At 41.2% G+C, this 25,954-nt stretch overlaps 1 protein-coding gene across 1 annotated transcript in view; it reads right to left on the reverse strand.

Annotated features, from left to right (window-relative positions):
- The window catches only part of kif27 (kinesin family member 27), an 81,264-nt gene that overhangs the window by 35,001 nt on the left and 20,309 nt on the right, over nucleotides 1–25,954 (reverse strand). The window contains 6 exon segments of the mRNA XM_033017640.1: nucleotides 606–803; nucleotides 1,576–1,781; nucleotides 2,484–2,657; nucleotides 4,717–4,847; nucleotides 15,138–15,316; nucleotides 18,597–18,818. Coding sequence (XP_032873531.1) covers nucleotides 606–803; nucleotides 1,576–1,781; nucleotides 2,484–2,657; nucleotides 4,717–4,847; nucleotides 15,138–15,316; nucleotides 18,597–18,818 — 1,110 coding nt within the window.

The raw sequence follows: 25,954 nt of genomic DNA on the forward strand, positions 1-25,954 counted from the left end.
GTCGTACTGCTAGACGATTTTCGCGCAACAGTCACTGCCGGTCTGTCGCGTAAATGACGGGCAAGTGGGACAGGCCCTTGTGCCTTTGAGTTCCCTTCAGAGGTTTGATCAGTTTTACTATGTCTTACTACAGGACTCACTCTCATTTATTCTCCCACACTTACCTAATGTTCCTTGAGCGGTGCAGGCTCGAAGGGCCGAATGGCCTACTCCTGCACCTAATTTCTATGTTTAATTTCTATGTTTTTTTCATAATAGGAACATTGCAAATAGGTTGGGTTCTCTGTATCTTAGTATTTTCCTTTAATGGTTTGTGAGTTGTCCCCTCTCTTATCCATTAAGTGAATGCAAATTGTAGCACAGTGATTTCTATACTAGCTACAACCAACTAACTCCAGACTAATCAAAAAGCAATACGGCTTTGTACAAACAGTGTCTTTAAGTATCAAGTATTATTATCCAATAGAAGTTTTCACAATGAAAACATTAGCACAAATGCAATATTAGATTAAGGAAATTACAAAATGATGTTTATAAAGTATGCATCTCATATGTTTAAAAACATAATTACTTATTTCACCAGTAACTTCACACGTATGTCTTACTTTGATTCGTTGTTGATCTCTTTGAATCTCAGTTTCTAATTTTCTTTTTTTTTCACTTTCTTCTTGCAGTTTTTTCTGGAGTAGCTGTTGTTGTTGTTTCATGTTTTCTACATTCTGGCTCAATTGGGCCAACCGTTTCTCACTCTGTGTTGACATGGAATACAGCTTCTTCGTTTCCCGCTCTTTCTTTTGCAGGGTCTAAGGGAAGATGACAATATGCTTCATTGTGCTTTTGTTGGCCATTGCAGCAGTACCTGTCACCACCAAATTTCCCTTTTGAACTGGCAATTCTATTCAGCCCAAGTAAACCAGAATACTGGGAGCAGTTCATGACGCTTGGCTCTGGCTTCATTGGGAAGGGGATGTTCACGAGTCTCAAGCTCCCAACTTCAGTACTCTAACAAGTTGTCAACGAATGACTGTACTTACTTACTTCCTCCTTTAGATTTCTTAATTACCATGATTTCAGCAGAAGTATTCCATTCTTCCAGTATCTCCTCCTTTGTTGCATCTATTCTAATTACGCAACCTTCCACACTCCTACTTCTGATATTTCCTATTGCTTCAACTGAGATGTACCTCCATCAGAATTTGCAGGCGTTATAGAAAATGCTAGAAATAGCAATCTATAATCTTTGGGGTTGATACCCTCAATTAAATCTGACGAAAGATCATTGAACTTTTACTCGGTCTCTCTGTTGATGCTGCCTGATCTGTTGATCAGACAACATTAATGGAGAGATTAAGTAAATGTGCATCAGGCCAGCATTTTCTGTTTTCATTTCAAATCTCAAGCACCTGTAGTTTATTGCTTTTTGCTTCATTTTCCATCCCTGGTCATTTGTCTTCTCCTTCTCCTCACTCTCAGGAAGCTCTTATTTAAAAAAATATTGATCAAATTATAAAGTTATTTTTACTTATTTAAAGTTAATGTATTTTGAGTGGTTTAATACTTTAGAAGTCCATATACCTGTACTTTAACTTTGGCACATTCCATCTTCTTGCGGAATTCCTTCTGCAACTTTACTTTCTCTGCAGCGTCCCTGAGCTCTTTGTTCTCGAGTTCCTGTAGTTGTTTCTGAGCTTCACTGAGGTCAGTCTTAGCATGCTCGGCTTCTTGTTCTAACTGAGTAATCTTTTGATAATACTGTCGGTTCACAGCGTGAGCATCTTTACCTGTTTGAACAAAATAAAAAAATAGATAGATAAATAAGGCGATTATAAAAATCATTAATGGTAAAAAAACAATTAATTTAAAAAAACGACAAAAGAGAATTTTAGTAAGATTAATATTTTCTCCATTGCCATCTCAAATATGAAAGCACATTTCATTTTACTTTTCTGTGCCTCCGTAATTGAGTAAGAAAACCTAATGCACTGAAAAAAAATCAACACTTCTTTAGTCACGTTCCACTGTTATGTATAATGTTATTTGTGTTCACATTTAAATTATGCCCATAATCCAATAATCGATTTCCTGACAAGGCTGACTGCACCCTCTATGCCTACATTTCCCTCATTCCTATCCTATATAAAAGTTTTCATCATTGGTTATTTTTAAACGTGTGTGAGTGTGTGTGTAAACTAAAGTATAATGATTTAAATAGAATTAGCAACTATGCTTCAGTTATTTAATTCAACTGGATTACAAAAAGAATTCAACAATAAATAGGTAATATGACTTGAAAGGAATATTTATTTATGGTGCTTTAAATTAATTCATCTTCTTTTCTAAGATAAAGGTTTAAGGTGAATGAAGATTACCCGTTACTTATGTTGACAAAAAGACACAAAAAATATTTTGGATACTTGGATATTAATATACGTATTATTATTATTCAGGCAATCTATTATCTTTATATTTTGATCATTTCAAACCTGTTTTAACCAATTCTTTGATGAGCTCTTCCTTCATGCGAATGTTGATGGCAAGTTCTCTTATATTTTGCTTAGAATGAGCCACATCCATATCTACAGTCTTCAATCTCTTCATGTTTAATACTTGGCTTTCACGCAAACGGGCAGTCTCAGAGGAGGAATTATTTTGTAAGACTATGTATTCATATAAAAAGAGAAATAGAAAATAACAATAGTTTATGCTAAACATAACTAGCAGAGTTAGTTCAATGGACAGTTAGAGTCATCAAAGTTATTTTGAACTTTCCCTTATGGTACTTGTTAACTGTTTATTGTTGCAACAATGCTGAGACACTTCTTTCCTACAATGTTCCAAACTCAACTGAGCTGTCTGGAGGATAGTACTTCACCACTTCTCTTGAAATGAAGAAATATTCTAATCTGCTTCCTTTGCATATCTCAGTGGATAACCAAAGCATTACATGGCATAAATTTGGGAATTTGCTGCTTGGAACATAACATCAAAAACCCTTTCAAATATAAGGCGATTCAGCTCTCAAGTCTGTTTCACCAATCCATTAGTTCATAATGATTGTATTTAACTCCATTTATTAATCTATGTGATAAGTATCCCTTGAGTTAGATAGAGCTCTAGGGGCTAGTGGAATCAAGGGATATGGGGAGAAGGCAGGCACGGGTTATTGATTGGGGACGATCAGCCATGATCACAATGAATGGCGGTGCTGGCTCAAAGGGCCGAATGGCCTCTTCCTGCACCTCTTTTCTATGTTTCTATGTTTGATTCTTTTATCCAAGGAAAATCTGTTAACTTCAATGCTAAAAATAGACTGAATATAAATCGACTGAATATAACACCCTAGCCACAAAATTCACAAAACTGGAGTGGAAGTAAATTATTCTCATTGCCAAGGGATTAAACAAGAAACTAAAAGAACATCTTCCTACAGTGGAAAGTTCAGAGGACATTAATATAAAATTAATCAATGTCTACAAGTGACTAAGTGTATATATGACTAAGAGATACTGTATAGTATATGAGGGTTTTTTCTTTTCTTTTTTTTTTTTCTCTCTTTTTTTGTATGGCTTTGTAAATATTTGATTAGTGTATAAATGTAAATAATTTGGTGTACATATAGCTGCTGGTGTACATATGGTGTACATATAGCTGCTAAATGTGTATAAGATAATTATAAGCAGTTGAATAAGGGGTGGGAATTAATAAGCTTTGGCTTCTTCCTGCTCCCTTTCGGACACATATGATATCATTTATTTATAGATATTGTTTATGACACGTTATAAATATTCTTGTATGCTGTTTCACACTTGTGATGAAGTGTGATGAAACATAGTTAATCAGTGGTTTTAAAAGGTAGATACATCAAGGACAATAATTTGCAGGTCTGCAGGGAAAGAGTGAGGGAACGGGACTGACCAGGCTACAAAGAATGGATACAATACAGTAAGTTGAATGGCCTCCTGTCTTGTAACGATTCTTTCATTTTACTTTTTTATATATGAAATAGCTATTCATGGTTTTATATTTGAACACTATGTTCTCATGCTCTTCCATAGTTCCTAGTCACTTGCCATTAAGAAATACTTAGAAGTGCCTTTCTTGGATTAAAAATGGATTGCTTCATAATTCCCAAAGAAGGTGCTTTTTTCACATCACACACTAATATTCTATGCATAAACCTTAAAATATACTGCCAAACTATATGCCATCTTACCTTTTAAAATAACAATGTTTTTTCACTACAATTCTATATATTAAGGTTAAGGAATATTGATATAAAATACTGCAAACGTAAATCAAATAAATGACTGTTCTTGCTGCCAAATGAAGTGCCAAATTTTAAAGAGGCTGTTGTTGCTAACTATGAATGTCCATTTACACTTATTTTGCAAAACACATGAAATAAAATTCACTGTAAACGTACTGTAAGACAATTTTGTGCCAGTTGCATGGTAATTCTGGATGCATGGATACCAGATAAACAAAAGAAACCTGCATATTTCCTTTATTGCTACCCTTTGACATTGAAATAGCACAATCAACAAATTTAAAAAATGAACAAAATTGCTGATGCAGCAAAAAAGCAGGAATTTAATCCGTTTCACAACCTTAATAATGGTTGAATTATGTTCCATCCCTCATTCTAGTCATCACCTATAACTTTTAGAAAGTTTAAATTAATTAGTGCATTCTTTTTTTCTCAAACTCTCCATGTACCTTTCTGTGACTCAAAGTATGTTTCATTGTCATCTTGTTCTTGATAGTCCACTTGAAAGTTCTTTTTTAAAAACTTCATGCTACTCATCACACAGGTTTGCTTCTGAGTCCACGTCCGATTTTTTAAAAGCCTAATATAGAATAAAATTATTTTTGATATAACCACAATTTAGTTTTATTTCCCATTCATTTTGTAATAGTATGCTACAAGGAAACAAATTATATTGATTCATTCTATACCAGAAAAAGTCTAAAGGTTTATAAAACATTGGTGCCTTGTTTTAGTGGAAATCCAATGACAAATGAAGTAAATTATTTCATTCTTTCAACTGGTAAGAACCACATTGTGGAGGGGGTTAAAATGCGAGACACAACACAGAAATCTACTTTAGATTCACATCCACTTCAATTCTTTCCCTTTTTATGTATTGCGGGATTCTTATTAAGCATTGACTTTTGTTGTCTCCTTGTATATTGGTGCTGTTTATATCAAGCTAAAAGCAGCTGTTTTCTTGCATTGCTGCTCAGCTTCTCATCATAATGCCACTTTTTTTTTATTGAGATGAGCAAAATGTGTGGTGTAAACTTGAATTTGTTAAAAGGCGATGTCCACCATAGTTCAAAGATTGCATTAATAATGATTAATTTAACTAGTATACAAGGGAAGCCCTAGAGGTGAAGTTTCAGACAGCTGCAAACAAGCAATCTAGTCCAAACTGCATCCATTTTGATTTCTGCCACACCTCTGCAACCCACCCCCATGCCTAACCTCATTTCCCAGTGGGTTTCTGATCAAATTTATTTTCAGATTGTAAGACACAGAACCAGACACTCATTGAACCAGCTCAAACAGACAGATATTAGACAATAGATAGACGCAAAAACCTGGAGTAACTCAGCAGGACAGGCAGCATCTCTGGAAAGAAGAAATGGGTGACTTTTCGGGTTGATACCCATCTTCAGGCAATGTCTACGTGACTTCAAAGTGAAAACTCAGGAATTAGCATTGAATTTTTAAGTACCACAAATTATTTAAACTCTAATGCACATGGTATTCAAAAAATGTTGTGTTAGAATTAGAAGTTCTTGGCATTGCATGCATAGTCAATGCATAAACTGCATACCATGCCTCTCCATTGCAATCTCCCACCTTTTCCGAGGGGCATAGAGGATCAATGGGTTCTGAGCATGGTTATGAGTGATGACACTGAAAGTCTTAAGGATGGAGAATAGAGGGGAAAAGATTATGACATGAGGGAGGTTGCTTGGAGGGCTCAGCAATTCAACAAGATGGTGAAAGGATTATGGGGAGAGATGATCACTGAACAGGCAGGAGTTCGGGATTTAGAGTAAAAATCTGGGTAGCCAAGTGAAGATTGTTGATAAAACATGTTAATGGGTTGGGAGAAGAGATCCAAATGCCAAACAACAGTGGAAGCTGCAAAAGCAGATGTAGTCAGGTTCACTGGGATTCATGAGCTTTTGAAACTTTCTTCCTCAATGAGGAATGAATGCAGAATTTTGAATAAGTTTTAAGCCAGAGAGATTGATTCTTGATAAGCAAACAGCAAATGGTCGGGAATAGATGGACAGATGTAATTAAGGACACATTCAGATCAATCATTGCAGCACAGGATCAATGAATGAATGAATGAACAAGTTTATTGGCCAAGTATTCACATACAAGCAATTTGCCTTGGTGCTCCGCATGCAAGTGACATGACATACAGTGACAGTTAGGAATGACACATAAAACATAGAAACATAGAAAATAGGTGCAGGAGGAGGCCATTTTGCCCTTCGAGCCAGCACCGCCATTCATTGTGATCATGGCTGATCGTCCCCAATCAATAACCCGTGCCTGCCTTCTCCCCATATCCCTTGATTCCACTAGCCCCTAGAGCTCTTTCTAACTCTCTCTTAAATCCATCCAGTGATTTGGCCTCCACTGCCCTCTGTGGCAGAGAATTCCACAAATTCACAATTCTCTGGGTGAAAAAGTTTTTTCTCACCTCAGTTTTAAATGGCCTCCCCTTTATTCTAAGACTGTGGCCCCTGGTTCTGGACTCGCCCAACATTGGGAACATTTTTCCTGCATCTAGCTTGTCCAGTCCTTTTATAATTTTATATGTTTCTATAAGAACCCCCTCATCCTTCTAAACTCCAGTGAATACAAGCCTAGTCTTTTCAATCTTTCCTCATATGACAGTCCCGCCATCCCAAGGATCCATCTCATGAACCTACGCTGCACTGCCTCAATCACAAGGACGCCCTTCCTCAAATTAGGAGACCAAAACTGCACACAATACTCCAGATGTGGTCTTACCAGAGCGCTATACAACTGCAGAAGAACCTCTCTACTCCTATACTGAAATCCTCTTGTTATGAAGGCCAACATTCCATTAGCTTTCTTCACTGCCGGCTGTACCCGCACACCAACTTTCAGTGATTGGTGTACAAGGACACCCAGGTCTCGCTGTACCTCCCCCTTACCTAACCTAACCCCATTGAGATAATAATCTGTCCCCTTGTTTTTGCCGCCAAAGTGGATAACCTCACATTTATCTATATTATACTGCATCTGCCACGAATCTGCCCACTCACTCAACCTGTCCAGGTCACCCTGCAACCTCCTAACATCCTCTTCACAGTTCACACTGCCACCCAGCTTTGTGTCAACCTCAAATCTGCTAGTGTGCTCCTAATTCCCTCTTCCAAATCATTAATATATATGGTAAACAGTTGCGGCCCCAACACCAAGCCTTGCGGCACTGCACTCGCCACTGCCTGCCATTCTGAAAAGGACCCGTTCACTCCTACTCTTTGCTTCCTGTCTGACAACCAATTTTCTATCCATGTCAACACCCTACCCCCAATAATATGTGCTCTAATTTTAGTCACCAGTCTCCCGTGCGGGACCTTATCAAAGGCTTTCTGAAAGTCTAGATACACTACATCCACTGCCTCCCCTTCATCCATTTTACCTGTCACATCCTCAAAAAATTCCAGAAGATTAGTCAAGCATGATTTTCCTTTCATAAATCCATGCTGACTTGGACTAATCCTTTTACTGCTATCCAAATGCCCCATTATTACCTCTTTAATAATTGACTCCAGCATCTTTCCCACCACCAAAGTCAGGCTAACTGGTCTGTAATTCCCCATTTCCTCTCTCGCTCCTTTCTTGAAAAATGGGATAACATTAGCTATCCTCCAATCCACAGGAACTGATCCTGAATCTATTGAACACTGGAAAATGATTACCAATGCATCCACTATTTCTAGAACCACCTCACTGAGGACTCTGGGATGCAGACCATCAGGCCCAGGGGATTTATCATCCTTCAGTCCCATTAGCCTACCCAATACTATTTCTCGCCTAATGAAAATTTCTTTCAGTTCCTCTACCCCCTTAGATCCTCTGTCCTCCAGTGCTTCTGGGAGATTGTTTGTGTCTTCCTTAGTGAAGACAGATCCAAAGTACCTGTTCAACTCTTCTGCCATTTCCTTGTTACCCATAATAATTTCACCCGTGTCTGCCTTCAAGGGACCCACATTTGACTTTGCTATTCTTTTTCCCTTAACATCTCTAAAGAAGCTTTTACTGTCTTTCTTTATATTCCTGGCCAGCTTCCCCTCGTACTTCATCTTTTCAGCCCATATTGCCCGTTTTGTTTCCTTCAGTTGTCCTATGAAAGTTTCCCAATCCTCTGGCTTCCAGCTACTCTTTGCTGTGTTATACATCTTTTCTTTTAGTTTTATTCTATCCCTAACTTCTCTTGTCAGCCACGGTTGCCTCCTACTCCCCTTAGAATCTTCCTTTTTGGAATGAAATGATCCTGCGTCTTCCGGATTATGCCCAGAAATTCCTGCCATTGTTGAAACATGAAACATTAATAATAAAACATTATCGATTAAACATGTGAATTAAATAAAATACCAGAGCAAAATGAGGCTACAGATTTTTGGTTATTGAGTAGAGTAGGTTATTGACTCGTGGAAAAAAACAGTTTTTATGTCTGGCTGTGGCAGCTTTGACAGTCCGGAGTCACCTTCCAGAGGGAAGTGATTCAAAGAGTTTGTGGCCAGGGTGAGAGGGGTCAGAGATGATCTTACCAACTCGCTTCATGGCCCTTGCAGTCTACAGTTCATCAATGGAGGGAAGGTTTGCAGCCAATAACCTTCTCAGCTGATCAGATGATTTGCTGCAGCCTCTGGATGTCGTGCTTGGTGGCTGAGCCAAACCATGATGGAGAAGGTGAGGACAGACTCTACAATGGCCATATAGAATTGGACCATCATTGCCTGTGGCAGATTGTGCTTCCTTAGCTGCCGCAGGAAGTACATCCTCTGTTGTGCCTTTTTGACTGTGGTCGATGGTGGCCCCCCATTTAAGGTCCTTGGAGGTGATGGTTCCCAGGAACTTAAAAGGAGGGGAGGGGGAGCTCTCCTAAAGTCTACGATCAATTCCACTGTCTGAAGAGCATTGAGCTCCAGGTTGTTGCGATGGCACCAGGATGCCAGCTGTGTCACTTCCTGTCTGTAGGCGGATTCCTCCCCATCCGGGATTAGTCCAATCAGGGTTGTGTCGTCCGCAAACTTGAGAAGCTTGACAGAGGAGTCAGTGGAGGTGCAGTCATTGGTGTAGAGAGAGTAGAGGAGAGGGGAGAGTACGCAGCCTTGCGGTGTTCCTATGCTGAGGGTTTGCGGGTCCGAGATATGCTTTCCCAGCCTCACATGCTGCTTCCTGTCTGTCAGGAAGCTGGTGATCCACCGACAGAGGGGTTCAGGCACAGTCAACTTGGAAAGTTTGGAGTGTAGTAGCTCTGGCACAATGGTGTTGAATGCAGAGCTAAAATCAACAAACAAAATCCTTGCATAGGTCCCATAGCGGTCTAGGAGCTGGAGGATGAAGTGCAGGCCCAGGTTGACTACGTTATCCACAGATCTATTGGCCAATATGCAAACTGCAGAGGGTCCAGCTGGGGGTTTGTGATATTTTTCAGCTTGGCCAGCACAAGCCTTTCAAGGGTCTCAAGCGACAAGCCTGTAGTCATTAAGACCAGTAATCCTTGCCTTTTTGGGTACAGGGACAATAGTGGAGACTTTGAAGCAGGCAGGAACAATACAGGTTTGCAGGGACTGGTTGAAAATGTCTGTGTAGACCGGTACCAGTTGTTCGGCACAGAGCTTGAGAGTAGAGGGGGAAACATTGTCCGGTCCTGAAGTTTTTCCGGCTTTTCTGTCTTCTGAATAGCCTCTCCACCTCCCCAATTTCTATTGTTGGTGATGGAGAAGTGGCCAGATTGATGTTGGGCAGCACGGAGGTGGTGGGTAGAGGAGTAGCCTGCCCTTGCTCCAAATTTGTATGTTTGTAAGTAATATCACTGAGAAAGTTAGCAATGTATCTTGGAAAGCAGAAATATTTTTAATGATGAACCGCCCATCCTGTTGGAATCTTAATTGCAGAACTCCTCAGCAGCCCCAATAGATTTGTGCTTCAAGAAAACAGGGGAAGAGGGAAGTGTGCTCTTACAGATGGAATTCATGATATTTAGGTACAGGGTACTGCATATTCCAAGTTAAAAAAATTGAATAACATTTTTGGAAGCATGTTATATGGACAAGTAGTTCCTGACTGCTTTAAGTCCTTTGAATTTAGACAGGATTTAGATTTATGTAATAAAGCAGAATTTATAGTCAATTTTTCTGTAAAGATTTGCTCATTGGAGAATGTGTTTAAGATGGTTAACTGTATTATTGAATATTACGTTTAAAGATTAATTTAATCATAAAAATTAACTATTTAAAAAAATCAGTCAATTCTTTACTGTCTCTCTCTTCTTTTCAAGAACCAGGAGAAATATCACTTGAACGGCAACAATTTTTTTAGATACCTTCAAATCCGAGATTATGTGAAAAGATATACACAAGACTGTCCTCTTGTGGGTCCAGATATATTAGACGATTGTTTGAATAGACATGCCGATACAAGTAAGTTGATATCTTACATTTATAACACTCTTCTAAATATTGACACCCCACCTTCTGAGATTTATAGGCGAGCATGGGAGGAAGAGCTGGGTTTATCCATTCAAAAGATATATGGGAGGAAAGCCTACTATACATACATTACTATTCTTTAAATACCAGACATTGCCTGATACAATTCAAAGTATTGCATAGGTTATACTACTCAAAGACCAAATTGAACAAGATCTTCCCAATTGTCTCCCCTCTCTGTGATAAATGTCACTTCCAAGAAGCTACCCTAACCCATTCTTTTGTATCCTAGATTAGATTAGATTAGATTCAACTTTGTCATTGCACTTTTCAGTACAATGAAATGGTTTAACCTTGCAGTCATAACATAGAATAAATAACAAAACATACACTCAACACAGTTTAACATTCATCACAGTGAGTCCGCCCGGCAACTCCTCACTGTGATGGAAGGTAAATGTCCCAAAGTCCTTGTCTCTTCCCTCCTTGCTCTCCCTCTGCGCTGAGGTGATCCAGAATTATTTTCTACATACATTGGGGTAAGGTGGTCAGTTCCTCCATAACGATTTAATACAGCATAAAAAGGTTTGACATCTATCCTATTTCTGTTAGTGCTTGTGCCTTATGGGCCTGCCCCACTTAAGCAATTTTTCTCCCGACTGCTGGCGACTGTCAAGTCGTAGCAGGTCGCTGAAAAACCAGCGACTGGAACGGCGACTGTCAGAATGGATCACACACACACACATACACACATCGCTTCCTTCACCAGTCAGTTATGCATGCGGGGACAGGGCAAACGGGGAGAGCACTGTCTGAGTGAAATTCACGCAGTGCAAAGCCAATGTGATACAGACACACACCACGATGAACAGGAAGGTTGGCGCTGAAATTAAGATGGTGAAAGCACAGTGGAAGAGCAAGCACGTGCCGTGAGTAATTACTCAGGGTAGGCAGTTGGCTTTTAAAAGATCTTAAACCGCGCATGCGCAGATTGTTCTCTTCTCCGTAAGCTGTCAGTCGACTTTTATAAAGTCTTCAAAAGCCATATCTCTTAATAAAGTATCGTATTTCCCAGCAATGAAGACGCACCTGCGTCGAAGACGCATCCCCATTTTGAGTTGCATTTTGAAAGAAGGTTGGCGGGACATAGAATTTCTCACGCTCAAAATAAATAAATAAATAAATAACGTGACAATTCAATTTGCCCAAGGCTTCCAAATCTCCTTCATTCTGAATTATTGAATGAGTGGGGGGTGGAGGGTGATGGCAGGTGGAGAGATGGTAGGAAAAACGGGAGCACCCCAGGACAAGTTGAGTCAGTTGTGATCTTATTGAATGACAATACTAGTTCAAGGGCCCAATTGGGGGGGAAGAGTTCCTTTCTCAGCGTGTGGGGAGTCTGGCCAGGGGTAAAGTTGTGGGGAGGGCAGGAGCATTAAGAAGGAGGGGGTCGGGGATCATGCCAGTAACTCACTCACTCACCGCTGCCGCGGCACTCCAGGCGCGGAGCCACCGCATTGTGGCCGGGGAGGGAAGTAGCTCGAGTGGCTGCGACGGCCGCCGGGATCGGACAGCGGAACTGACCGCCACCTCAGCGCCTTCTGCCGGCCTGCTCACCTCTAGCAGTGTTCTCTATCTGAACATCTCTCACCTGTCGCTCGCCGGCCTCGCTCATGTCAGCCGCTTCCCGCAAATCCTTTCATTCCGACTGCCGCCGGGAGCAGGACATGGCCTCACTTGCTTCGCTGGGTGACACTGCATGGCATTCACTGCCCGGTCCATGTCTTTCAATGTGGACCGGACAGTGAGGGGACCAGCTCAAGAGCGGGTCAGCGGGCGATGGATAACAGGACAGTGGGCGTTGGAGCTTACTCCTGTGTCAGCACGAGTAACCTCAATTAGTCCCTTGATCGCGCTGACACAGGAGTAAGCTGGTCCTCCTCACTGGCTGATCTACATTGAAAAACACGGACCGGGCAGTGAATACCATGCAGTGTCACCCAGCGCAGCAAGTGATGCCATGTGCTGCTCCCGGCAGCAGTCGGAAATTAAGGATTTGCGGGAAGCGGCTGACATGAGCGAGACCGGTGAACGGCAGGTGAGAGATGTTCAGACAGAGAGCAATGCCAGAGGTGAGCGGACTGGCAGAGGGCGCTGAGCTGTCCGGTCCCAGCGGCCGCTCGCAGCCACCCGAGCTACTTCCCTCCCCGGCCACAATGCAGTGGCTCCGCGGCCAGAGCATCGCAGCAGCGGTGAGTGAGTGAGTTTTTGGCATGATCCCCGACCCCCTCCTTCTCAACGCTCCTGCCCTCCCCGCAACTTTACCGTTGGCCAGACTTCCCACACGCTGTGAAAGGAACTCTCTCACCCCCCCCCCCCCCCCCCCCGAGCAGCGCTGTCCTTTTACAGCTGCTTCCCATCAGCTGCCATCAATGAGGGATAGACATCGTTCTTGATGTTGCTGTACTGAGGGATAGTGAAGTCTATCTTTCTTGGCTACCAACCTAACCTTCGGCCTCCAAGACGCAGGTAAATTTTCGTGCCTTATTTTTGGGGATAAAAATAGCGTCTTCATTGCTGGAAAATACATATTTAAAAACATATAGCTCAAAGAAATGTACTTACCACATTATTTGTACACGAACTCCATTCTCTCTTTGTTTCTTAAGATATTCTTAAGATAATGGCAATCCATGTTTGAAAAACCCGCCAAGAAAGTTGCGATGCGCATGCACAGTAGGCTGCTGCGCATGCGCAGTACGCAGTTCACAGCGCAAAGGCAGAATTTCAGCTGCCTTCAGCTCCCCTTGTCGTGAAGGCTTGAAGCTGCGTCGATGGTACGTGAGCTGCACATACTTTCGCGTGTTTCAAGTACTGCGGATGAAAGGTAGGGAGAATAATGCCTACCTAAGAGATCAATCTCTTAGGTAGGCATAATTCTCCCATGCCTTTACTATTTATATTTAATAATTAACATTTTATAATTTTAGTCAGGGTAGGCACTGCCTACCTTGCCTACCCTGACGGCACGTGCCTGGGGAAGGGTCACTTAAGTCCTTTAAAAGAGGGGGGGAGAGGGGGAAGACGGGGTGGGGAGAAGGAGTTGAGACAACTTTTAGAAGCCAGAGATACACGGCTGTGAAGCTCGGTGGACATTAACATTGCCGGTCCTTGGCTCTGAAAACTACTGCTTACGTTTTTAAAATCTCAATGAGCCAATCAAATTCACCGGTCAGCACCGGTGTCACTAGGCCTCACAGCCTACATCCCCATGGCCACCTACTACAACAGCATCTACCGCACGCAACAACCTATGGCGTCAAAACCACTGTTGCCACTAATTTGTGAACATGTTGAAAAATTAGCAGTGACCAGAATAACACCGCGACTAGTTACGAGAATGAGGGAACTACTCACCGCCATGCAGCGACACCCCGGCAACCTCGTGTGAACATGCGGCAACCTTGTGGCGACTTCATAGTCTTCTGTAGTCGCCTAAGAAGTCGTGTAAGTGGGACAGGCCCATAAAAGAACCAGCTTAGTTCTGAAGGAGGGACCTGACCCAAAATGTCACCTATCCATTCCCGACAAAGGTACTGCCTGACCACTGAGTTACCCCAGTACTTTGTGTTTTGCTTAAGATTCCAGCATTTGCAGTTCCTCATGTCTCCAACCTTATTCTAGAAGTCTCTTCAAAGTCCTACTATTGAGCTGAATTTGCAGACATTTCCAATGTTCTTTTGAACAGGACCCGCTTCAAGTCATGCTTTAAATCTAGTGCAGTAAATTGATTGCAATTTGCATTTATAACCTCCTATTATTTTTGGCAGTGATAATGTAATTTTCCGACAATTTATGTCAAAAAAGAGTAAGAGAGTGGCAGTTCTAGGCCTTGTATTTGACACCTTTAGACACTAAAAACATGTTCTCTGCCTAATATCTTAAGTATGGGTTCATATTCTTACCTTCCTTTAGTTTTACTGGTGCTCCAAAATGACCTTTAAAATTATATCTATTTGAAAATGACATATTTAACATTTAAATTGAATTTGAAAAAGTAGATTAATAGAGGACTCTTGGGGAAAAGTCCAGAATACGGGATTATTGTTTAAAACTATAGGTTAACCCATTTAAGACAGAGATGGGGTAGAAATTTTTCTCTCAGAGCATTTTGAATCTTTGGAACTTTTTTCCTCAAGAGTACCAGTAACAAAATATTTGAGGCAGAATGGATAAATTAAATGATAAGAAAAGGGATGAATGATTGTCACGGGTATGCAGAGATGTGGCATTGAGGTTACAATAAGATTGAACCATGATTTTCTTGAATGACAGAGGCATGAAGCAGTCTTAAATGAAAATCGTGCACAATAGGAAATTTAACTAAATTGCAAAATCAAGACCTCTATTTTTCATACCTGGAAGGCTGAGCATTAATATTTTCTTTCTCTTCTACTTCCACATCATTGCTACCTTCAGCTAATTTATGAAGAGCCTCGTCATGCTCTTGTTCATGGTGCTCCAGTAACATCTGAGTGCGTGTTCGAAACTCTGCCATCACCCTGTCTAGGGCATTTGAAGGTGGGCTTGTGTGCACCTATCCAACAATAACAACATTTTTAGTTACATCCGTTTATAGATTCTATTTATTTTGCAGATGTTAGAGACTAAAATAAACCAAAAATAAATAACTACCTTCTCTCTTACCTTCCCATTGACTAGTAATCTAAACATCCCATCCCTGTGAAGTAGCAATTATAGCATTTTTGCACATGGTTTTCTGGACATTGGGGAAATCCAATGTCTAGAAATCCATGGGGGGGGGGGGGGGGGGGGATCGCTTGGCAGATCCCCTCCATTCAATTGGTGGAGATGATTAATTCTCAATCATTCTTCAATTCTAATCTTTTTGGCCTCTGACCCTGTTCCAACAAATCAATGCAAATTAAAGCAATAATAAAGTATCTTCCAATTAGATACATTGCACGTTTCAGGACTTGAAACACTGAAATTCAAGTTTTAAATGCTGGATTGGTGAACTCATTCATTTTCTTATATTTAGACCTTTTCGAGACTTATACCGAAGGGTTTCCATCCTTCCAACCTGCAACGTCGTCGGTTTTCCTTCTGCTGGTCCACTCTGACCTGCCGAGTATTTTCAGCCTTTTTTGCTTTTGTGAAACTTTTTGTGATTCACCGGTCTTTACCATACTCTTTCAATTGGCACAACAATCTCGGTATTTCAATCTATCCTTACCTCCACCATATTAGAGACCTTCATGACAACCCGAAATGTCAACTGTTCATTTTCTTCCACAGATGTTAACTGACCCACTGAGTTACTCCAGCACTTTGTGTTTTTCTCAAGATGCCAGCATCTGTAGTTCCTTGTGTCTCCACCAGTAATTGTTTTAATTGCAGATGTCTTCTGTTGTTTTACCCCTTTTTCTTTATTAGCAACTTTAAACTTTTCAATACTAGTTGACTAAATGCAGATAGTGATGAACAAAAATGCTTTCTCATCAAAACCCAATTAAGTATCCATTGATAAAACATTTTTCTCTATTGACTCATCAGTCTATTCATGGGCGGAAATCCCGGGGGGGGGGGGTGCAGAGGAATGGGGGGGGGGGGGGGGGGGGGCACGTCCCTCATATGTTTTGAGAGGTGGGGGACAATCCCCCCCATGTTTTGTAATCCGATTTTTGAAATTTGGTGAAAAAACCTATTAAAATCTCCGCTTTCCGCAAGACAGTGGGGGTGTCACTGTTAAGCACTTGTTAAATATCTCTATTAACATCGTATTAACACGATGCGTCACCAATTGTGTTTTGACCTTCAAGTATTACTGAAGGTATTCACGGAGAATTTCTTAAAGCTGCCTGATGCGGGTACAATTACCATTTGAACTAATTGGATGTATTGGTGGATGGGAAAGATTTAAACAGGTATTGGATTTAAATGGGTCAGGTCATTAAGGGCTCCGGTCGAATGGGTTTCTTGGCTGGATTGCAGGTAAGTCCCTCATTCAGGTCACTCACGTTATTTAGTATTTTTTTCCCCATCTCTCTCTTATCCCCGTCCAAAGTTGTTTTTTCTGTTCGCCTTTATTTGCTTCAGTTTTATTTGTTTAAGTGTTATTTATCACATTGTAGTTTTTGAAAGATTCAAGCGGGTATCAGACGCTTTCTAAGGGCTGAATCGGCCTGTTCGCGAGGCCTTTCATCGCCCGGCGCGGCTGAAAATCAAACTACTGCATCCGGGCAATCGAGGTTCCCGATGTTGAAGCCCCTGCCAGCAGATTTTAGGCCGCGCCGGGCGATGAAAGGCCCCGTGAACGGGTCGATTCAAGCCCCACGAATCGGGGCGGACGAAGCTGCTGTTGCTGGAGTTCGGAGTCGGTCACCAACCAGGTCAGCTAGCGATGTTACCGTCCACACGCCGAAGCCTCGGTGTGTGTGTGTGTGTGTGTGTGTGTGTGTGTGTGTGTGCGCGTGCATGCGTGCGAGTGTGTTTGTGTGTGTGCGCACATGCGCGGGGCCGGCAAGAAATTGTGTTCCCCCCCCCCATGTTTTGATAGCGTTTTCCGCCCCTGTTGTCTATTGGATTCTAGGATCAACATATTCACATTTGTTGTAAATTTGTTACATTTAACAGTAGTATGACTGGAACATATCAAATTCAATTTATATTAAAATGCTAACATGAAGCTGTTTGGCCTATTTCAAGAGGTTTCCAAAATTAATTTAGTATTAATTGCAACTTGACTTGTAAAGCTCCAAACAGTTTTTCCAGTTCCACAGTAACCCAGACTTTTGAAAACTTATTGTTATGTAGAGAAACAGAATTTGGCCACAGGATTCCATGTAATTTTGGGAATGGGTGCCAACCTGCATTCACAATACTTAACTTTCTCTTCCATTGAAGTCCTGGCATTTGTTATCTCCCTCCACTTTCACTCTTGCACCATCATGCATATGTGAACAGCAATTTAGTCAAATATTCATTAAGTCATGGTAATGAGGTCCAACAATGTCTCTAAGCTTAGACAATTGTCAAGCTGATCAGAAATTATGACTATACACTGAGAAAAATTCAGGAGTTTCAAAAGTACCAACAAGTAGGTTGTATATATTGGAAAATTTAACAGAAGCATATCTGAAGGATGTTAAGTTCCTTTTTCATCAACAAAGCCACATGAAGTGATGCTATGAAGTCCATCCATTTTTTAAATACAGAGGTGGAGATAATTTTCACTTTTGTTAGGGTGGCTAACAGGCAATGATGATCAGCCTCTCATAATATTCTGCTCCACCACCGTTTTTCCTGCACCCTTGGTTCCAGAGCCTTTCAGAATTATTTATTCTGCCGAATCGACAGGTCATGGCGTCTGAGAGGAGTCCAACAGTAGCAGATTAGTCCGCCTAAACGACCGCGAGACCTAGATACCAGCCCATAAAGTTGGCCTCGGAAGTCAGCTATGGGAACGGATCTGCTGGCTCCAGCCGGGACGGAGATCCAGAGCCCTGGCCGGAGGGGGCAAATTCTACCTGCCGATCGGACGCGGTAGTCGGCTATGGGAACAAATCTGCCACTTTGGCTGAACCGGAGTTCCAGAGCCCTGGCTGCATGGGCAAATTCAACCCGCCAATCGGAGTGGAAGGCTCGATGAGATTGAGCGGCCTCATGGGACAAATAACAGTTAACAGATGTAGAATCGTCATCGAGTACCACCACAAATTAATGAAAGTTGTAGTGACTACTACAAAAGTGATCCACAAATCGTATTTTTCAGATCTGAATATAACCAACATGTACAACACACACAGAATCACATGAAAATACTGAATATTGCTTTGATATGCATAAATAATTACCTTTCTGGAGTCTGTGCTGGATTCAGCTTGATGGGCCTGTATTATGTTGAAAAATTTCAGATGAAGTTTTGATAATGGCACACTGTGAGGTCTTTTTGCTAAGGTCACAGCTAAAGATGCTTCATTTGAATGTCTATGAGTTGAAACACTGTCAGATTTAATGACCTGTAGTTCTTTCTGGAGTTGATCAATAATCAGCTGTTGGTCAATAATTTTATCATTCTGTAAAGTAAAATTTAGAAATGAAGAAAAAATAATTAAAACATTCCTGTTTTTCTATTTTATTGTACCCAGAATTAAAAATTAATGTTTTTGCCAAGCTGATAAAGTCTGAAGAAAGATCTTAACCTGAAATGTCACCCATCTATATTCTCCAGGGATGCTGCCTGACCCGCTGAGTTACCCCAGCACTTTGTTTCCTTTTGTGTATTAACCAGCATCTGCAGTTCTTTGTTTCTAGTTTTTGCCAAGCTTTTAGGTGTTCCACATCTCATGTCATTTCTTGAATGAAAGAATATCAGATGTTCTAGTGCATTACACCTGCTGCTTCTAACTCATTTATAGCTGATGGGAAATTACCTATCCTCCAGTCTCTTCATTGCCCCTAAACGTACACCTGCTTAAAATAACAGCATGTCCTAAATGAAGTACTACAGGTACAATTCATAGCCTACTTGTTTCAGTTAAGCTACAGATAAAACATGGACATCAAATAGTAAACATATATAGAGTGTATTGAAACTTGTCACTGGGCAGCAGATTAGAAAGCAACAGTCCAGAAATGGCTGCCAACACTCTACCTTAGGTGGCAAATACATATGTTCCTACTGTAGATCAATTTGTGTTGACTTTCTGGTAATTATCATCCTGATCCTAAATACTGAGGTTTTACAATTCTCACATTCTGTCACACGATCAATTTCAAAAACTCTACATTAGCTTGCTTTGTCATTTGCAGATGTTCCTACAAAACTATTTTTAAAGGATTTTAAAAGAATTCAAAGAATTAAAAGAATTGCACAATCTCCATGAGGTGTCCAATTTGAAGTTCAGTCAGAAAATAACGTGAAATGTTCTAGCAAGTATGGGGCTTCTATACTTGCTTTGGAATCCGAACAAAAATTGCAAACAATTCAGCACACAGCTGCTGACAACTAATAATCTCCTGAATTCCATACCTTTCCTTTTTTTCTTAATGTATTTCTTTCATTCTACATTTCATTGATTCTAATTAATTGGCTGAGAATCACATTGCGATAAATTAATTAATTAGCAAAGTCCTATGGAATGTACTATTCGTGAAAATGATACTGTGCACATCATAAATATGGATTGGAATGTTTCAGTAACTAAATTTTGATATTAGCACAAAAATATATGCCTGGAGTACATATGGGGTAACATTGATCCCTGCCCATCACTTTTAGAACTTTGCTAAGAGAACCATTTTAGTCAAATTGTTGGTCAATTAAAGTAGAAATAAATTTTCACAACACTCCATTCCGTTGAACACACGATTTAAGGGATGAAGAAGAATTTGCAGAATTTCTGCTATGTGCTGGAGAACTCATATGTTTCTGAAGCCCACTTACTGTGCGATGATTTTGAGTAAGATTCAAAGCTATTTCTACCCACTTATTATAACCTCCTTACCAAAAGATTTCACCCTGCTGGTCCTGCTGGATGGGCTGCATAAACTGCAGCTGGTGGAATGTTCAGAGCAGGGCCGGCATTCCCCCTAACCTTGAAGGATAAGAACAAGATGGACTACTAACCATAAACTTTGTTCCCAATATAGTGTAGTGAATCATGTTTCTATCTTGATATTTATAAAGAGCAAAGCTTCAGCAGGCTAACATTTTTCAATTTGGTGGTGACCATCATCTATGCGTTCTGCAGGCACTACTTCAGTATACACTCATGCTTGGACATCTCCGATCAAAGATTGATAAAGATCACCATCATCTTGAAATCCTACACTACGATTATTCTAGCTGGTTAACAGAAGCATTCATTGTGACAAAACAGAAGCATTCATTGTGACAGAGTGATATAATTAATTCAGAAACAAGGGTTCTGAACTTAAAGAAAGGTAACTTTGAGGGTATGAGACGTGAATTGGCCAAGATAGACTGGCAATTGATTCTTAAAGGGTTGACGGTGGATATGCAATGGAAGGAATTTAAAGGCTGCATGGATGAACTACAACAATTGTTCATCCCAGTTTGGCAAAATAATAAATCAGGGAAGGTAGTGCATCCGTGGATAACAACGGAAATCAGGGATAGTATCAAAACAAAAGATGAAGCATACAAATTAGCCAGAATAAGCAGCCTACCAGAGGACTTGGAGAAATTCAGTCCAGCAGAGGAGGACAAAGGGCTTAATTAGGAAAGGGAAAATAGATTATGAAAGAAAACCGGCAGGGAACATAAAAATTGACTGCAAAAGTTTTTATAGATATGTGAAGAGAAAAAGATTGGCTAAAACAAATGTAGGTCCCTTGCAGTCAGAAACAGGTGAATTGATCATGGGGAACAAGGACATGGCAGACCAATTGAATAACTACTTTGGATCTGCCTTCACTAAGGAAGACTTAAATAATCTGCCGGAAATAGCAGGGGACCGGGGGTCAAATGAGATGGAGGAACTGAGTGAAATCCAGGTTAGCCGGGAAGTGGTGATAGGTAAATTGAATGGATTAAAGGCCAATAAATCCCCAGGGCCAGATAGGCTGCATCCCAGAGTACTTAAGGAAGTAGCCTCAGAAATAGTGGATGCATTAGTGATAATTTTTCAAAACTCTTTAGATTCTGTAGTAGTTCCTGAGGATTGGAGGATAGCTAATGTAACCCCACTTTTTAAAAAGGGAGGGAGAGAAAAAACGGAGAATTACAGACCAGTTTAACATCGGTAGTGGGGAAACTGCTAGAGTCAGTTATGTGGCAACAGGAAACTACAGAAAACGTTTACAAAAAAAACAAAAGTACTGGAGTAACTCAGCAGGTGAAGCAGCATCACTGAAGAACATGGATAGGTCATGTTTCTGGTCGGGACCCCTCTTCAGACTGAAAGCTTCGACCCCAAATGTCACCTTCCTATGTTCTCCTGAGATGCTGCCTGAGATGTTCCCGATGTTGGGGGAGTCCAGAACCAGGGGCTACAGTTTAAGAATAAGGAGTAAGCAATTTAGAACGGAGACGAGGACACATTTTTTCTAACAGAGTGTTGAGTCTGTGGAATTCTCTGCCTCAGAGGGCGGTGGAGGCAGGTTCTCTGGATGCTTTCAAGAGGGAGCTAGATAGGGCTCTTAAAAATGGAGGAGTCGGGTGATATGGGGAGAAGGCAGGAACGGGGTACTGATTGGGGATGATCAGACATTGAATGGCGGTGCTGGCTCGAAGGGCCGAATGGCCTACTCCTGCACCTATTGCCTATTGTCTATTAAAGATAGGGTAGCAGCACATTTGGAAAGTGGTGAAATCATTGGACAAAGTCAGCATGGATTTATGAAAGGTAAATCATGTCTGACGAATCTTATAGAATTTTTCGAGGATGTAACTAGTAGAGTGGATAAGGGAGAACCAGTGGATGTGTTATATCTGGACTTTCAGAAGGCTTTCAACAAGGTCCCACATAAGAGATTAGTATACAAACTTAAAGCACACGGTAATGGGGGTTCAGTATTGATGTGGATAGAGAACTGGCTGGCAGACAGGAAGCAAAGAGTAGGAGTAAAGGGGTCCTTTTCACAATGGCAGGCAGTGACTAGTAGGGTACCGCACGGCTCAGTGCTGGGACCCTAGCTATTTACAATATATATTAATGATTTGGACGAGGGAATTGACTGCAACATCTCCAAGTTTGCGGATGACACGAAGCTGGGGGGCAGTGTTAGCTGTGAGGAAGATGCTAGGAGGCTGCAAGGTGACTTGGATAGGCTGGGTGAGTGGGCAAATGCATGGCAGATGAAGTATAATGTGGATAAATGTGAGGTTGTCCACTTTGGTGGCAAAAACAGGAAAATAGACTATTATCTGAATGGTGGCCGATTCGGAAAAGGGTGGATGCAACGAGACCTGGGTGTCATGGTACACCAGTCATTGAAAGTAGGCATGCAGGTGCAGCAGGCAGTGAAGAAGGCGAATGGTATGTTAGCATTCATAGCAAAAGGATTTGAGTATAGGAGCAGGGAGGTTGTACTGCAGTTGTACAGGGTCTTGGTGAGACCACACCTGGAGTATTGCGTACAGTTTTGGTCTCCTAATCTGAAGAAGGACATGCTTGCCATAGAGGGAGTACAGAGAAGGCTCACCAGACTGATTCCTGGGATGTCAGGACTTTCATATGAAGAAAGACTGGATAGACTCGGTTTGTACTCGCTAGAATTTGGAAGATTGAGGGGGGATCTTATAGAAACTTACAAAATTCTTAAGGGGTTGGACAGGCTAGATGCAGGAAGATTGTTCCCGACGTTGGGGATGTCCAGAACAAGGGGTCACAGTTTAAGGATAATGGGGAAATCTTTCAGGTCTGAGATGAGAAAAACATTTTTTACACAGAGTGGTGAATCTCTGGAATTCTCTGCCACAGAATGTAGTTGAGGCCAGTTCATTGGCTATATTTAAGAGGGAGTTAGATGTGGCCCTTGTGGCTAAAGGGATCAGGGGGTATGGAGAGAAGGCAGGTACAGGATACTGAGTTGGATGATCAGCCATGATCATATTGAATGGCGGTGCAGGCTCGAAGGGCCGAATGGCCTACTCCTGCACCTATTTTCTATGTTTCTATGTTTCTGTCACCTTTTCCTATGCCATCTTGAGTGATTGTGTGTAAATTTGAAACCATTATGGGCTTTCGAAGAAGGGTCCTGACCCAAAACAACATGTACGCATTTTGTCCAGAGATGTTGCCTGACCCGCTGAGTTATTCCAGCACTTTGTATCTTTTTTGTAAACCAGGATCTGCAGATCTATGTTTCTACATTTACGATTGAAACTTTAGAACTATAGCAGGGATACCATCTGCTCCTCAGGCCTTGTTGTTTTTCAATTGGCACATGGCCTTGTTGGTCAGAGGTGAAAGCAAGGCTGGAGCAGATACTCTGTCGTAGAATACAATGAAGGGTATTCATGTTAAGGACAAGTTGAGATGTTCTTGTCAGTGTTCCTTCCAGCAAACAAGTTCACTCCATTCTTGGGTGTTTAAGCCATAGATGGCATTGACAGTGCTGAAGAATCCGTGCCGAAGATGGTTCCATGGTTATCAGCAAGTTGTTGGATTTTCTGTGCTCTTTTCATCCCACATCTGCTTTTCGCAGTCACAACATTTATGTTGCATGTCAGGCTTCAGGTCCATGTCGGATTGTTTTTTTCTCTTTTGAGGTGTAGTAGGTTTGTTACATTTATGATTAATTAGCTTTTGGACCTCAGGGTCACTCTCATCAAAAATATCCATCACTGTTCTGATAGACAGGTCAAGTTTCTTCATACCTACTAATTATGTAGGCAATCCAAAGGTTATGGACTCTGCAGCTCCTATGAATTGGGGGCATCAGGTAGCATTGAGTGTTTGCCTTGCAGGCAGCGTAATAAGATGTCCTATCTATCTATATATTACTAAAACTCTCATCTTGTTTCTTTCTATCTGTCTGTCTGTCTGTCTGTCTGTCTGTCTGTCTGTCTGTCTATCTATCTATCTATCTATCTATCTATCTATCTATCTATCTATCTATCTATCTATCTGTATTCATGTGTTCCTGGAACTACGCCAAAATGATACACGATAGCGCTAACATTTTTGCACCACCTTACTCGCCATTGTCCCGTGCTGGTCTGTGTCAAGTTTTGCTCAGATTGATGTTATATTTCACAAGTTATTCATAATTTTTAACTTTAGAAATTCAAGTTTAAGACAAATTTAGCAGCTAAAATCCTTGCTGGCCCAGCTTGCAAATAAAGTTGCAATCGGGGAACACTCAGTCCTTCCAGCAGATTTTTAGCAAGTATCAAGTATATTATTGGCAGCATGGAGGGAGGGTGCATTTTCTTCAACATTTTAAAGTCACAGTACACTGAATTTTGAAAAAGGCCAAATGAGCAGCCCCTGCGCAGTGGTGGAATATTGCTTTGGGGGAACGGGTTGCATTGGGGAAACAGGTGAGTGGTGGAATATTGCCTTGGGGAGCAGGTTGCGTTGGGGGACCAGGCTCCCTGTTGGGGATCAAGTGAGTGGTGGAATATTGCCTTGGGGAGCAGGTTGCATTGGGGGACCAGGCCTCTTGTGGGGGCTATGGGTGAGTGGTGGAATATTGCATTGGGGGATCAGGCCTCCCATGTGACAGGGACCCAATAGGTCCCAGTTGGTCTAGTAAGTAAATAAAAATCGCCATTTTGATACCTCACTAAAAATCACAACTTTCACCGCAGATGTGTTTCCGCAAAATACACCTGCAGTGAAATTAGACAAAATAGTTGGATAAACTCAGCGGGTGAGGCAGCATCTATGGAGCGAAGGAATAGGCGACGTTTCCTTCATCGCCTTTTCATGCGCTCCATAAATCCTGTCTCACCCACTGAGTTTCTCCAGCTTTTTTGTCTACCTTTGATTTTTCCAGCATCTGCAGTTCTTTCTTAAACCTGCAGTGAAATTTGTGTTTTTTACAGATTGCGGACATCATTTGGGAAAGTTGTACTCAGGAGAAAAGTACTAAGGAGAAAAGCCTCCCAACAAAACGTTTGCAGTAACATTTCCTTATGACTGCTATGACAAATAGCAATGAGCTCACGTCCCTCTACTTTGGGCTATTTCAATAGCATTGCACCATTTATTTTGGAGTCATATGAATCAACCTCTGGTTCATCATCACAAAATGGAATAAAATAGATGGTAGTTGTTAGCTTCCAAGCTGAAATGATGATCTCCAAATAGATAAATTAAAGCTGACAGTCCACTTTCAAGTAATGGTTTGACTTTGAGTGATGAGTTTTAACTTTCAGGAACATAATGTCCTTAACAAAGGAAGAACAGTAAGCAAGAAGGAATCATATGGTATATTGGCTCAATTGACAATACTTCAACATTGAGGTTATAATCAGCGGTTAAAGTTCTTCATCTTTAGCCAGGCTTCGAGCCAGCGTCGCTTTGAGCACAAGGGCCGAATGGCCTACTCCTGCGCCTATGTCTATCCTGAGGAAGATAAACAGCAAAACCTCAGCAAAAACATGATATCTACCAAAATTCATTTTAAATGTTGAGGTTGCCACACATAGAGAGAACATCTCCTTCCCTGTTCAGTACCATCTGGGTAAATTTCCCCAGCTTCTATTTAAAAATTGCACAATTCAAGACCTGGTCAA

This window comes from Amblyraja radiata, chromosome 3, assembly GCF_010909765.2.
Source record: "Amblyraja radiata isolate CabotCenter1 chromosome 3, sAmbRad1.1.pri, whole genome shotgun sequence".
NCBI classification, from domain to species: domain Eukaryota; kingdom Metazoa; phylum Chordata; class Chondrichthyes; order Rajiformes; family Rajidae; genus Amblyraja; species Amblyraja radiata.